Below are 15,664 nucleotides of genomic sequence, written 5' to 3'. Positions count from 1 at the left end.
GAGAGAAGGGTATTGACAAGTGGGTACTGTTTACTGTACTCAAATGTTGACCGAACTCCCTTGATCGTCCTAGCACCATATCTTGCTTTCAAACGAATCTCGCAGAGTCCACAGCGAGCTTTCATTTATGCAGTGGCTAGTTAAATGTGAGTTTCTCCTCATCAATGAGAAATATTTTGTTGAAATTGTCTTATATTTTTTTCTCTATAAAAGATATATGCAAATGGAGAAAATACCTCGGATATGTGTAAGATAACAGAACTCTATATGATTTACTCTACACTGAAAAAAAGATGTATATCAACAGTATTATTTTAATATAATATATCCTGTAGGTACTAAAAAAATATTACTCGTCAATTCATCATATTATAAAAATAAGTTATTAAATTTTGAATGAAGCTGCGAAAATGTAACAATTGTCCCCGTGTTCTGGATTGATTATCACACGTTCTGAATTGGCAATAGCATATTTGTTATTGACAACATATATAAAAAATACAATTTTTATTTTAATATTAGTTCTGTATTTTGAGAAATAATAGTAATTATGATATTAATACAAATAAAATATTATTTTAATCATAAAATACGTAATTTGTTTTTGTACTGTAGTTTCTATATGAAAAATGAAAAAACATATCTCTATATGAAATATAATATATTTGTAAGTATATTCTCTAAAAATGTATCAATCTAAAGATATTAAAATTGATTGTCACTTAACCTCGTCATTTTGGTCAATCTACCTTACTTAGGCTCGATTTCACAATATATGGTTACCTAAAGGTTAAAGGTAACCAAGAAATTCATGAATGAATTTCATTGATGAATCTGTTGGTAACCTTTAATCTTTAGATAACCATATATTGTGAAAACGGGCCATAGTCATTTTTAATAAAAGAGATTGTATTCACAAACTTTGTCAGGATGATTAATTAATTGTAGCAAAGATTTTCTAAGACATGTCATTTTCTATGGATATCACGATTAATAATGCCAAAGACTTATTAGACAACGAAATAGGTGATAAGAAAAATTTACTCAACAACTTCATTTTCTTAAAAGTCGTTATAAATAATATATACGATGCTTTTGGTGTAAATCATTTTACACAACAAATTAATATTATATCAGCAATTTACAGTAAAAGAAAAGAGATTTTTCTGCCATGTCTTGTTTGAATTATAAGCATTTTGATAATCAACCCCGTACAACAATCAGCCCCGGTCTCCCCTATGTTAGAGACTAACAATAAGCCATTCGGTTACCTTATATGTATCTGTGTTCACTATATCTAATTCGTACACTCACTTACGATGTACAAACTAAAGAAGTACACTATGTTTTAAGGATATATCTGTACAAAAGTGATTAAAATTGGAAATTTATATTTTCCAATTTTAATCTTTTTGTATAAAAATAAATGTTATATATGTATGAAATAATTCAATAAAGTCAATATTTACATTTGACAACAAAATTTTACAGTTTAAATAAAAATTTTATTTTAATTATTTTTTAAAAATATATCTATTTTTTATTGAAATAACTTTTCCAGATTCTAAATCGTCGCTAAACTTTTTGTATTATTTTCAAATATAATATACAAAAATCTGTAATGCTTCCATAATTTTTTCATTTTATTGAAAAATATGACGTATAATATATTCTTAAGAAACCGATACTAAATCTTTTAATAATTTTTTGATTAATATTAAAATCTCTCTCTCTCTCTCTCTCTCGCTCTGTAACGTAATAAACAAAATCAAAGAACTCCACGCTAATTATAGAAAATTAAGTCCCTGTGAAATTAGTTGGTTTTTGTATTAGTTGATTTTGATTAAATAGGAGCCTTACATATCCAGCGTCAGTAATTAAGTTACAGACTTTAGTGTTAGCTCCGGAGAATTAAAAGTATTTTTTTAATTGATTGCTGTAGCGAGAAATACAGATATGTATATATTGAAGACAAATGGCGCAAATATCCATTGAAATAAATAGAGGCAACGATTTGATTCAAATTAATACGGGTCGGGAAAACTTTTATCTAACAAAATGGCAAAGAGATATGTATATATACTGAGATTTTTTTTTATATTTTGATGTCACGGGTTGGAATATGAATAAAATTGGCCAACTTGTTTGCTTAAAACTTCCGATTTTACTGACGTAGAAGATACCGAGCATGCTCGTGCATGAATATGATTCGTCATTTAATAGCTCGCCATACCATCGAGCTGCACCGCCCGAAGCCGATATTCATCCCTAATGTTGAGCGAATTCAAGTTCCAATACAGCGCGCGATCCTTTGAGTCTTTCGAAAAACTGCAAAATGAATTTAAACCAGTGTAAAGATCAATCTTCAAATCGAGTAAAATATAATAACTCATACCGAATAATTTATCTCTAACATAATGTTTTCTGGAATTATATGATTGTGAAGATATATATGTACAGGGTGTCTCATTTTAAATAATGCATTAAGATTTCTCGAAAATTATGGTAGATATGGAAAAATGTTTCAAACAAAAGTTGTATAGTTTGGAGGGGAACATAAGAAAGTACCATTGATTTGACCTTGGGTGGCGTCGTTAAGGTTAGGTCAAGGACACATCGATTTTTTTAAATACAGCACCCTATTTTTGATTCCAGAATCTAATAGCTGATGTCGAGAGCTTTCCAAAACACTACAATGAAGTTATTTTTATTGAGTACTTGTCAAGTTATGAGGCTCGAAAGTTACCGCTGACATTAGCATTATGCAAAGTGTCCGACCGACGGCTACAACCTTTTGAATATTGTTTAGGATCATGTCCTGGATAATATTTGTCAAAATCAATGCCATTGGAGATTATTTCTCTTATTTTTATTTTTGCACTAAAAATTCATTTTTACGTAAAAATGAAAATAAGAGGTACAATCTCCAATGGATCTAGCTTCGATCTAGCTCAGTTTGTAATAAGAATTAATGAAATATGAAAACGTTTGTAACTCGAAAACAAATGTTTACACGAATTTTTTTATGTTATTTTTCTTGAATTTATTTCTAAAGTTATGGTCACATGTTATGAAACACTTTGTATAGTAATCTAAACTTTGTTTTTGAGTTTGTTGAAATTAAATTCAGATTGATCTTATTTTTATTAGAATTAATTTTTTAGGCTGTAATTTTTTAGGCCGAACAAAAATATTGATAGCACTGACGTTTGTTTATATATTTTTAAAAATACTGTTACAGTTTAATATTAAATGATACTAGAAGTATCGGTCGCAAATTTGAGCATCCTTTGCTACACCACGTTGACGGCTTTACGGAAGTAGGTTGATGATCGAGACATCGTTGATGTCGGTCTTTAGAAATGACGCTGAAGGCTTTTATCCCACCCTCATCGTCCACCCCGTTCGGTACTTTCACGCAGACATCGACGGGGACTCCCGCGAACGTTTCTCCATCCGCCCTAACCCCTTAACCCTCCTACTATAACGGGAGGATATTACAATGATGCGACAATGAACGCAATGATCGCTATCTGCTGCGTCCTGCATGTGGGGAGGGTGTCGAGCCACCCTTGCAAATCCCGTGAACGCGCGTCTGTGCCTGTGAAGCTCTCCGTACACACGAATGTTGCGGAGATGTGTGTATACACGCGACTATGCGCCACCGGCTAAACTACCCCCGACTGGTGCCTAAACCTGGTTCCTCCCCTTTTATTATGGGCCGCGACGGTTATTGGATTGTACCGTGCTATTTGTTGGCTTCCACGCTAATGGATCCATAATCACCGGGACGAATTAACGCGCTACAACGACGCTAACGGGTCGCTACTTTAAATACAGAAACACCAACTGCACGTCACTTATTCCAATGGGCACTTAAACGATCGCTATGAAGCGAATTTTTCTTCTAAGTGTTAGAATCAATCTGACACTTAGAAATTTTAATTTCTATGCATCGCTTTTTAAATGAAAATATTAAACAATGTAACGATTTATTTTATTCTCTATCTTATTGTCATATGTCAAAAATACTGCGCATAAGAATAAAGAAAATAAGTTTACTTACTACGCGTTAGTTCTTTTTTTTTATTGTCATTTTTTTAACCCTTTAGGGTCTAATGATACATACTAGTGATACATATGTACTAGTGTTTGTAAAGAAATCATATTAATAAATATTAACTATCCAGTTTAAATAGGGCCTGTTTTAAAAGAAATAGTTTAAATTTTAATTAAAAGATAATGTGGTATAGATACAATCATGAAATATAAAAAATTATTAACATAGCAAAATCGGAAAGTTCTCGGATTAACCATGTAAGATTTAACTTTCGCGATTACTGAACTATAACTAATAGTATAAATTTCTAATATCTATATTATAATAATATACATATAAGAGGAAGTTGCCCATATCATACCTCTCAATATTTAAACAAAATTGTAACAAAAATACTGAAGAACTCAGAATATTTCTGTACTTACATCAAACTATGATTCATTGGCAATAAAACAAAACAACATTTTTAAGGAAATAAACATTGAATTATTGTTATTTAAATTGTATTTAAATTAAGATTTTAAAAAAGTAACTTTTGGTACAATTTGGAGACCGGGTTGTTAAATTATACCATTGCGTTCCTAAATCATACATCTAATAAACAATCATACTAGTTTTTGCAAAGAAAGTAAAGCAAAGCATTTTTTAATTTTTTAAAAATTCAATAAATAATTTCTGTAAATATAATAATTTTTAGTAAGTTATCTTAAAAAAGTTCAACACAAACATAGATATTATACTTCTTCTTATACAAATATCGAAATATAGTAATTATAAAACTTTCATTCAACTACTCAATCTTAATGTTATTTTAATAAATGTAGGCATAATATAAAAACTATAATTACAAGTATTATTCAACTACTCAATTTTAGTATGTTATTTTATTTATGTAGGTGTAATAATATAAAGACCAGCAACAAGTACGATTTACCCAACTTTTTCAACTTTACAAATTTGCCAACAACACTATACCTATTTTACAAATATTTTGTTAATTTGATGCTATACCTGAAAAGAGTTTAAATATCAATTATAATACAGTAATACACTATAACTCAATTGAAGGGATGTGCGGAATGAAGGCCTAATTACATAATCCTGATTTTAATAAAAATTAAAATAACTTGCTATTTTTTTATTATACACAAATGGATACAGTATCAAATGAATTTATTTAATGTTTTTAACAAGTTACATGTTACAATACTTCTAATATATCGTGTAAATATTTTAGTCGATTCGATGAGGTTAAATACATTTTTTGGACGTTCCGTTGTAACAAACGGAATATTTTTTTTCCATATTCATAAATTTCACATTCTATATTCTCGTAGTTATTTAACTGAGCACTTTTCATATTCGATACATCGAATTGAGAGGACCAATAGCGAGAGACGGTTTTTAAGTCCGCGCATGTTCCACGGCCGATTCCCCAAGGATTAAGGACTAAGCCCTAATCCGTTAATTTCATTCCATCTTTCCGCATCGAGTCTCTATCTCTATCACCCTTCGAACGTATTTGGCTAAGTTTCCGAGCTCCTTCCCCACGTTTCGGCTTTTAAACTTACTCTTCCCAAACGCGCACGGTGCGATCATCAACCGGGATCTCCAGACCACGGTCGTAAACGCCCTCTGATCTTTACTGCCATGGGTGGATATTCCGATATATCTATATATATATTTGCAACGCCCGGCTTTACGGACCTGTCGAGCAAATGAAATGAAATTCATGCAAATCGCGGAACCGCGCCACGCCGGCTTCCCTTTGCGCTGTCGAGGCGGCATCGCATCGGTTTTGTATCGGGGCGGCGATGCGTCCAACCTACATCACGAGGGTGAAGCGTACTTCCTCCTCGGTATCCCCGACTCGTTGCTCGTTTGGACAAAATTCACAAATCGCTTTAGCTATCTTTCAAGGAGCTTTAGTTAAGTCGAACGATCATAACGTTGAAAAGCAGGCTGCTTACGTGTGAGTGAGGAAAATAACAAGAAGATAGAAAATAATGATCACAAAATTTGTTTTTTTTGTGCAAACTATTAATAATTATTTTATTCGTGAAGAAGTTGTACAAATCCTTATATTAATTTGCATTAATAGTATTTTTTAACTTTTAATTTTATTTTTCTTATTTTTAATCAATAGTTAAAAACATTAGGCTCCATGTTCATATATTTAATTCATACATTTTGTATGCGATATCTATAAACGAAAAAAAGATTCTTAATTATAAATAACATAATAGTAAATATTATTTGTAAAATTGATAAAATAATCAGTAGATATATATGTATGTGTTTTAATCGCGCCGAGAGATAACTTTTTATAATTATATTATTTCTATTTTTAGGTTACGCCAGGAACGGACCTAATTATTATGGTAAATTAATTGGAACCCTACAAGAATACGCACACGGCATTAAAGGTAAAGTGTATGCCGTTGATGATGCAACAATATTCATAAAAGGATTTTGCTACGACGGCACCGGCCCAGATGCTTACTTCTGGGTTGGCAACACCAGCCAACCCAATCCCGAAGGTTATATTGTATCTTATCCCGAGACTGATAAGGGCAGGTAACTGATATTTTATTTCTACATTTATGATAGTATATTGTAGTATTACATTGTGAAGGAAAACGTATATTTCTTTTTTAATTATATAACGATTTATAGTAATACAAATAGAAGAGTTATTTATAGAGAAGAAAATAGCACGTAATTAATATAAATCAATTAGGCAATTTTTAATCTTATATGATATAGAAATTTACAACAATATAATTAAAATACAGTCAGTTTGTAGAAGAAAATAACATAATTAATTGAAATTAATTAGACCATTTAATGTAAACAATAAAATTGCTCGTGCCATGTAATGATAAGCGAGCAATTTTACGTGAGATTGATAATTCGACTGTCGCGATTAATGTGAAAAGGTGAGACTATCAGTGTATACGGCGTTTTGTATATATCGAAACGATACTCGTTGCACGTGATTTTTCGAACGTGTACTAAAGTGGGTAGGAAGCAGCCGAGTAGAAACGTAATAAAGTGCTCGCGCAGATGAAATCCGAACGAGATTGGCGTATAATTCCCGTTTTATTAACTGCACTCTCCCGCGCACGACTCGCTCGTTCGGCCTTCCTTCTGTTTTTCACCCCCCCCTCACCTTTCCGTTTCCCCCGCCGCCCCTTTTCATATACCGCCACGCGCACAACGGGCTCTTTGAATTTCATTTCATCCCTTGGTTACGGACTACCGCGCGTTCGCTCCGCATCATTCTCGCCACCTCTCTTACCCGCGCCCTTTTCGGCCTTCTACATCCCTGACCGCATGCACAACTCGCCTCCGTCCATTTCCCCTCGGCCCTGCTCGCTTGATCGTTCGCACGACACACAAAGTCGTCGGCGATACCAAGAGGCATCTAAAATCAATCGAATCTGTCATTATAACAAATGAGATAAGTCTATATAACTCCTGCAAATTTAAATAATTTATGGAATACGCTAAAAATGTGAGAACAATGCGAAACAGTTCAAGTTCATCTAATTACAGTGTGATGTAAATATGTAAATGTCAGAAATGGCTGAATTTCAGAAATAGAAACACCGCAGTTTTTATTGTTGCCCGAGCAGTTCCGATTCACGAACTTGCAATTTTCGAAATAATTGCTTCAATTATATTCTACGTCAGTTACGTTTAAACCTTTTTATGTTATTACTTTTAGATATGTTACTCTCATTTCTTTCTTTCCTCTTCAACAGCGATCCACGAGTATTGGAGGCATACAACTACACAGACATTATTCTGAGGCTACCCGGAGGAAAGCGCATACGAGATATTAAATGGCTGAGCGTTTGGTGCAGAAGATTTACAGTGAGTAAATTTTAGCGATCGATCTTGATATTTTGCGTATGCTAATTCAACTAATTGCATACTATATCGTTTTATTGAAACAAAATCGAAGATTTCTTCCGATTTCCATAATTTGAATTAATAACGAATCATCTATGCATCTCGTATCGAAATATTATGGATAACAGAACATCTTGCCGAGCGCTTTAAATATTTTGTGTAGTAACGTGATTAATAACCGCATTCAGCAGAACGTTTATTTTGCAACTGTTGTAAGTTTTCTTCGTTGAAATAAACTATTCATAATTTTTCAGTCATTTTTGATAGTATAAATAGTTAAATATCCATTTTCGATATTCATGCGGTAGATTTTAAATGTTTCTCAAAGGATATGCGCGTGCAAGACGCAAGACGTTCCTTGTTTGACTCTCCGGTATATCGCGCGAAGCGGCGCATTTTATTCCAAACGCCACGATGCGCGGAGAATAGAGATAACTTGATTTTTGAGGAGGTTCAGGGAAGCTCTATCGGACGTCGCATTCGAGGTCAATGGTGCGTATGAGATGGATACGAAAGCCGCGTCTAGGGGCCCCGTACGCGTGCACGTGCGTGTGGGTGGGTAAGCCCTTCCCTTTTTTTCTCGGCTTTCTCCGGCTTCTCTATTCGGGTGCACGCCTGTCTAAATGCGCGTGCGATTCCGGCTTCTCTTTATCTTTCTGGTATCTTTTTTGCGCGTGTGATTGTGAGTAAACATGCAGTGTCGATATCACGCTGACAAAAAAATATTGAAATTTTTTTTTATATTCATAGCTTGAAACGAAATTCCTGAATTTAATATTTAACTTGAAACAATTCCATGATAGATACTTATTTTTTTCGTAACCTACAGAACCTTATAATAATTTACGAAAAGGACAGTTTCACTGTAATGTCTAAAAATTTAGCTAGGTACAGATCTGAAAATAATTTCATTGAACCATCAAAATAATTATGTAGGACGATTAAATTATGTAGGATTAATTATGTAGGACGGTCAAAATTTTTTGCAACATTGCTCATTATGCTTGAGATTTCTACATAATTATTGTAATGATCCAACAAAATTATTTTAAGATTTTTATCTGTATAAATTAAATTTTTAGATATGTTTAAAAGTCTTCTTTGTAGATAATTTTGGGTAAGATATTTTCGATTAATTTTCTATTCATAGATAACGATGTCTTATACTATAATTTTCTTCTCTATTCCTGCCTTTAAAATTCAGATAAGATATTCGATAAGATAATTCGGTAAGATAAGTTTATAAGATATTTTCTTAGAAAATAACGATTATACACTTTCTTCCCTTTTCCTGCTGTCTCATATTTTAAAATTCAGGAAAATTTAGTGCTCCTTTCTTTCTTTTGTATTTTGCATGATATATGCTTACTCTTGAGTTAATCCAACGCTTAACTCTTTTTCATCTCCTCTCGTTAAGAAGACACAAATTAGAAGGTAGAGATATATTCTCTTAAATAGATTTTGCTTCTCGCTTGAAAGTCGATGTTTGAAAATCTCAGTGCCCGCGCGAATCTACGTTTCAACCGGGGCTACCCTTTAGTTTTTTTTCTTTTCCCCCTTTTATCGGACTTACACGTATGAATATAACGACACACAAACGCGATATCGCTGCCTCTAGGAAGGGAAAAAGGTTTGAGGCGAGCATATCGACGGTGGAGAGCGGAGCTTTTGCTCTTATATTAGAGGAGGGCTTTAATATCGAAGTCTGAGGGGTGCTCCCGCACCGTGACAACCCTCCATCAGACACGCTCTGTCACCGCAAAACGCGCTGTCCGCCGCCTACGGTCCATTCTACCGGGTGTCCCATTACGATCGCCGCGAGTCTTCGTAACTGGAGGGTTTGGTATAAATCGCTCCTGTTTGCGGCCGCCCCGTACCGTTCGACAAGCGTAATTCGGAGGAAGGGGGATTCTGTTCGGGGGAAAGATTTTACGGCAGTAGATTTCCTGTATCTATATAGCGTCGTAAAAAGTATCAAAGAGATGCTATTATTAAGTAGCAGAAATGAGCGTTCTTGTTACGAGGAAGTAAACAATTGCCTGTCAGTGATAGTCGCTATCGGACTGATAGCGCCTGTCACTACGGTTAAAAAACTTGCCCCGAGTCTCTGCGGTATTTATCGAACGTCCTGACTCCGAATGGCGGTATTATCTAAGAAAACTTGAAATGTTTCTGATCAAACAGGATATTCTTTGATTACGGTCGATCACAAAAGGAACTCTTATAATGCACATTATTGGAACGTTTCTAAGAGTTCCGACTTTTAGAAGCGCGTGCTTCCCTTTCTGTGATTTACAGAAGAAGCGGTAGATTTTCCAACAGGACGACTGATACTATAATATACAGCGTGTAAGAGGGTGGTGTAGGTTTTGCTCGGATATCTAGTAGACAGGAGCTGTCTGTCAGTCAGCACTCCTTCGCGTTACTCCCGGAGAGCGGATGTATTGTCAGGGTAAGCCCTCTTCTCTCGCTCCTTCTTTCGTCCATCCTTCTCTCCCTGCTGGCTCTTGGGATTTCCTTCCGCTTCCTCTCAAAGACCCGCTCCTTCGCGAACGTATCCTTCGTCTTCTTCCTTCAAATCCGGGGTTCCTTTCAAAGGAACACAGAGATATCCTTCGGCTATATCAAACCACCGCTCAATGGATTCAGCCATTGAATCAGGTAGGATTTCGTAATTTTTTTTCCTCTCCGTCTATCCTGTCTTCCGACTGCAGCATCGTCCAAGGTAGTTATGCAAGTCCTGTGTCCGTATCGCACGCGGAAGTGAAAATAGTGGATGGAAACAATTTCTCGTCATCCCATTGCAATCTTATCTCCAGCAACGACGATCGCCTTTCGCGAAGTAACTCGAACTGTTAAAGCCAGCTTCCTATCGTCTCGTTTCCTCGTCTCCTTCTTCCTTACGCTGCGGTATTTTATTTTTCTCTCCTGATTCGACGACTCTTACTCACGATTAATCGCCTTCTTACGTTTCGCATCATAAACGCGTGAGCAGAATGCCATCGATCGAGTTCAGAGTGGAGGAGCGCCACTTCTTTCGTCTATAAATGCCACTTATTGGAAAAATGTTGAACACCCTATGTATAGTAATTTAAGATTTCATCGCGTTGCACGGCGAGAATGTAAATTAAACGACGTAGGATATGTCATCTTTAATTTCCGGCTACGAATTTTTTATACTTTGCACGTAACAATGAGCGATAATACTTAGAAAATTATATAAAGTTTGACTATGCAAAATTCAAGATACATTTTAACATCATTCTTATTATTAAAACTGTCTTTTGAAAGTAAATCCACATATTCCTGTAATATAGTAACGCATTATGCACCTTCATTATGGAAACCATTAGTTTTATAATATGATTATTTCTCACACACAATTATATTATATATTATTACAAGAAATTTTCGAGTTAATAAAATAAAGATTAAAACAATAAATTATAGAGTAAATGAGCAATAAAATAAGTAAGCAATAGAAACCATTACATTGTAGATAATCTTGACATAATATACATATCGTTCATTTGCTACAACGATATAATTTTAAATGAAATGTTTCATAAATTGAATATTTACATGGCACTTTTTTAATGTAATGCTAATAATAATTTAACAGTCTATCTTTGCTGTCCTCCTCTCTTGACTGGATACACCAATATCTATGAGAGTTCTACATATTGCCAAAAGAAAAATAAAAAATAGTAAGATTTTTACTGCAAGAATTAACGTGCAATTGTATTAACATCGATCAACTTTCGTAGGTATCATCTGTCGATTACATCATTCTTTACTTTTTGACTGACTTATGCGTGACATGACTACTTTGCTATTCGCAATTGCGCGATCGCGTTCATCATCCTTTGCGACATGGTGACTCATTCGCGCATCCGACTACACCAACGACAAACCACATAAAAGTAAAATCATGCTATCTACCGATAGGACATTGCGGATGTTTGTTATTTTTGTTACGTCAGAATGTGATAATTCAAAGTTACTTTACATTCCTCAACCGGTCCCGTCGCAATCGTCTGCGATATTAGCATGACATTAGCATCTTCAATCGAATATTCTTTTATATTGTATAACAGAAATAACCAGCTCTAATGTGTTCTTTCACTTTTGCTTGCTATCTTTTTGATTGGAATATTCTATTTTTCTGAAAAATTATGCTATTTAAAAAAAACATATTTATGTGAGAAAAAGATATAAGGTCTCCTCTTTGTGTTTTTTATGTATTTTTTGAGTAAATTTTGCTTTTACATTAAAATGATATTTCCGTATGAAATTTAGTTGGCACGAAGTGTCAGAAGTCGGTCGTTTTGGTAGTCGAGTTTCAGTTGAAAAAAGAAATGATTGTTCTGCAATCGTGTCACAGAGCATTTGCATGTGAATTCTATGGCCTCTCTTTCCCGGCCTTCCCGGAGTTAATTAAACGCCTCATAGTTTTCGGAGTGGGATGACGGAGTACGATTGCTTCTGGCACCAAGTGGACGATCCAACTCTGCGCGAGAGCGTCATTTAATAAGCGCTTAGAATGTGGATTCCTAGAACCCCCAAAAGAGAACGCATAAAGGAATCCTGTTTTCATTTAGCATAAGATTATGTGCATGTTTTCTTTAACATTAATATATTTATTAGAACTTTTAGCATTTATTTAACTAATTTCTTCTATTTTAATCTGTTGATGAAGGATGTCATATTTCAACTAAAGTCAAGTTCTCTACAGGGTGTTTAAGAAAACCATTCAGTATTTATATGGTAGACAGTACACACCATACTAACAAGTAAAAAAGCCTTAGTGAACATAGATCGAAAGCTCAACCTTTTTTGAGATATACACAATTTTATATGTTAGTATCATAACTGACGTATTGGCTTTTAAGCTTCGTCTACAATAATCGCACAAGCTGTGTCGCATGTCGTATGAGAATATCGCAACAGTGTTGCTGCTAGTCGCATGATTGAGCAGTCGTAAGAGTTCTTGTCGTACGGAGTTGAGTCAACTTCGATCTGTTTACACAATAGGACCGTAAGCCCTATAAATCGTAAGAAATTAACCAGTTATAGTCGATTATTTTTCTTATATTCGACTATGATTGGTCAATTTCTTACGGCTTACAGCTTGCGACCCTATTGTGTAACAGGTCTTCAACTTTTTACGACTGCGACAAGCGTGTCGCATAAGCTCAGCCATAAGTCGTAAATTGAGTGAACACCAATTTTGGTCTTTTTTCGTCCTTATCGTGATCTTAAGAGAAAAATGTTATTTTTTTGCTCTGTATGTTAAAGAATCAAGACAAAAATGAAGATGAAAATTATTTTAATAAAACATCCGTTTTATTTATTCATTATTTGGTATAAAATTTATATGGAGAATACTTTAATAACAAAATAAATATGATGCTCGAATAAATGTACAGCAAAAACAATATCTTTCGACAAACGACCAATAATCAAACCTAGTAGGGTGTTCAAAAATTTATTTAATTAACAAAATTTAATTATTACAAGAATAAAAACAATTTTTTTTAATTTTTTATTATTTTATTTTTATTCTTATAATAATTAAATTTTATATTAATTAAATAAATTTTTGAATATCCTTATGCTAGACTCGATTATTGATCGTTTATCGAAAGATATTGTTTTTGCTGAGAATACTTTACAGCTTTACCCATTCAATAAAAAATAACGTCTTTTTCTTAAGATCACGATAAGAAGGACGAAAAAAGAAAATTGGTGTTCATGAAGCTTATATGAGGATTTACAGATTTTCCGATTTTCACTGAAAAATAACGAATCACCATAATTTTGAATGATTCCCTCAGCACATAATTCCTTTTCTACATGATTCTACATTCCAAATACTAAACAAAAAATGCTATTTGAGCCAAATTGGAGATGACCCAATGAATAGTGTTACTGTTAAAGCTTTTTTATTCAGTATGGTGTGTACTTTCTATCATATAATAATACCGAATGGGTTTTCTTAACCTGAATATTAATAATATCTTTCTGAAAACTATGAAGAGATGCTGAGATAATTACATTGAATTAAATTTGCTATTAGAAATTGAAATTAATGAATACATTTTACTATTGTTGCTTTCATTTTATATATTATTTACTGTTATTTCTTCGTTATATATATTTTTTTAATGTGATTATTTTCTATCGACTTGATTACATTGAGCTGAAATGAGCGTTAATGGAGCTGGAAAACAGGACCAGTAATAAATAACGCATATTTTTCGTTGCGCTTTCACAATTTATTATTTATCAATAAAAAGTGAAATTATTAATGAATACACTTTACTATTGTTACTCGCTTTTTATCTACCAACTATTTCTTTGTTATATTTACATATAATCTGATTATTTTACATTGACTTGACCAAATTGATTCGAAATGAGCGTTAATGGAGCCGTGAAACAGGAACAGTAATAACTAACACGCATTTTTCGTTGCGCTTGAACAATTTATTATTTATAAAATGCATTATTAATATACATTAACATATCACGTTGTTTCATCACCGTTTTTTCATCGCATATATCGAAATAAGTATCTGCAAATACACCATGATAAAATCATTTTTGGTCAAAATTTTGTAACCCGTCAGTCATTTCAGCGAAATAATCGAATTTAGTGATATGTGTGAGCGATTTTGCGATTCCGTCAACAATGTAGAATATAAAAGCGACATTGATAAGTTCATGGAGGCATGCGTAAAAGCTTTGAAACGTTTTTTTTTTCTATATTGACATCATTCATTGTATTGGTGATGCTTTCCGAGCACGTCGTATAACTTCGAGAGTCGTTCCATGTCGTTGAATCCGTTCTTCGCCGAAGTCAACGTTAATAATCGATTTCATATCGGACATGAAGTCTCCGCAATATCTTTACGGGCTATTTGGGAAAGTGTCTTGTAGATTTTAGTTCGGACGTACAATATCTTTGTGAAGTAGATATCCTCTTATCGCTCTAAGCCTTTCATATGAGTGACATTAACGTAACTATTTTTTTAATAGTTTTTATCTTTTTAATATTTTTATCTTTTGACAACTCATATATTTCTTCAACGAATTAAAATTTTTCTTAAGACAAATACAAATAAATCGTACAAGTATCATGTATATTACAATAGAACTTGAATTAACCGACTTCGTTTCCGAGCGCTCTCTCTCTCTCTCCCCTCCTCCCCCGTCTGTCTTTTTCTCTCTCTTTTTGATTCTGTGTGCACAGCACTCCCGTGTACACGCCATACTTGCTCCATAATGTATCAAAGAATTATTGTGTTTTTTATTTGATTAAGATTTTAAGAAGAGTTGATATAGAGTTTGAGGATATATTAAACTAATTTCTATTTCTAAAATATGATTTTTTAATAGAATAAAATATAACTTCTGTTATCCGAGTTCTCTGATTATTCGACCTAGGATTCACATTAAATCGGATAATGAAATAACCGATATAAGTATAAATATAATATAAATGTACTGCTGCATAAATATTTTAATGAAATTGGTATAAATATAAAGGAAGATTATTAAAAAAAAGTAAGATTATTAATTTACACTAATATTTTTATATTTTTTTAAGAGAGAGACTAAAAATTTTGTACATGCTATAACTCTATCATGTATTATATTTTTATTTTTATCTACATTCTTGCA

The 15,664-nt window shown here is 33.4% G+C and overlaps 1 protein-coding gene across 4 annotated transcripts in view; it reads left to right on the top strand.

Annotated features, from left to right (window-relative positions):
• LOC108725473 (protein Skeletor, isoforms B/C) overlaps positions 1-15,664 on the top strand; it is a 61,151-nt gene that overhangs the window by 23,957 nt on the left and 21,530 nt on the right. For all 4 annotated transcript variants that reach the window (XM_018452499.1, XM_018452500.1, XM_018452497.1 and 1 more), the window contains exons 3-4: positions 6,412-6,637; positions 7,828-7,939. In XM_018452499.1, the coding sequence (XP_018308001.1) occupies positions 6,412-6,637; positions 7,828-7,939 (338 nt within the window). The remainder of the gene's footprint in view (positions 1-6,411; positions 6,638-7,827; positions 7,940-15,664) is intronic.

The sequence above is a fragment of the Mycetomoellerius zeteki genome, unplaced genomic scaffold (assembly GCF_001594055.1).
Source record: "Mycetomoellerius zeteki isolate Tzet28-1 unplaced genomic scaffold, Tzet1.0 scaffold35, whole genome shotgun sequence".
NCBI lineage: Eukaryota > Metazoa > Arthropoda > Insecta > Hymenoptera > Formicidae > Mycetomoellerius > Mycetomoellerius zeteki.
This window is presented reverse-complemented; position numbering and strand designations above follow the sequence as displayed.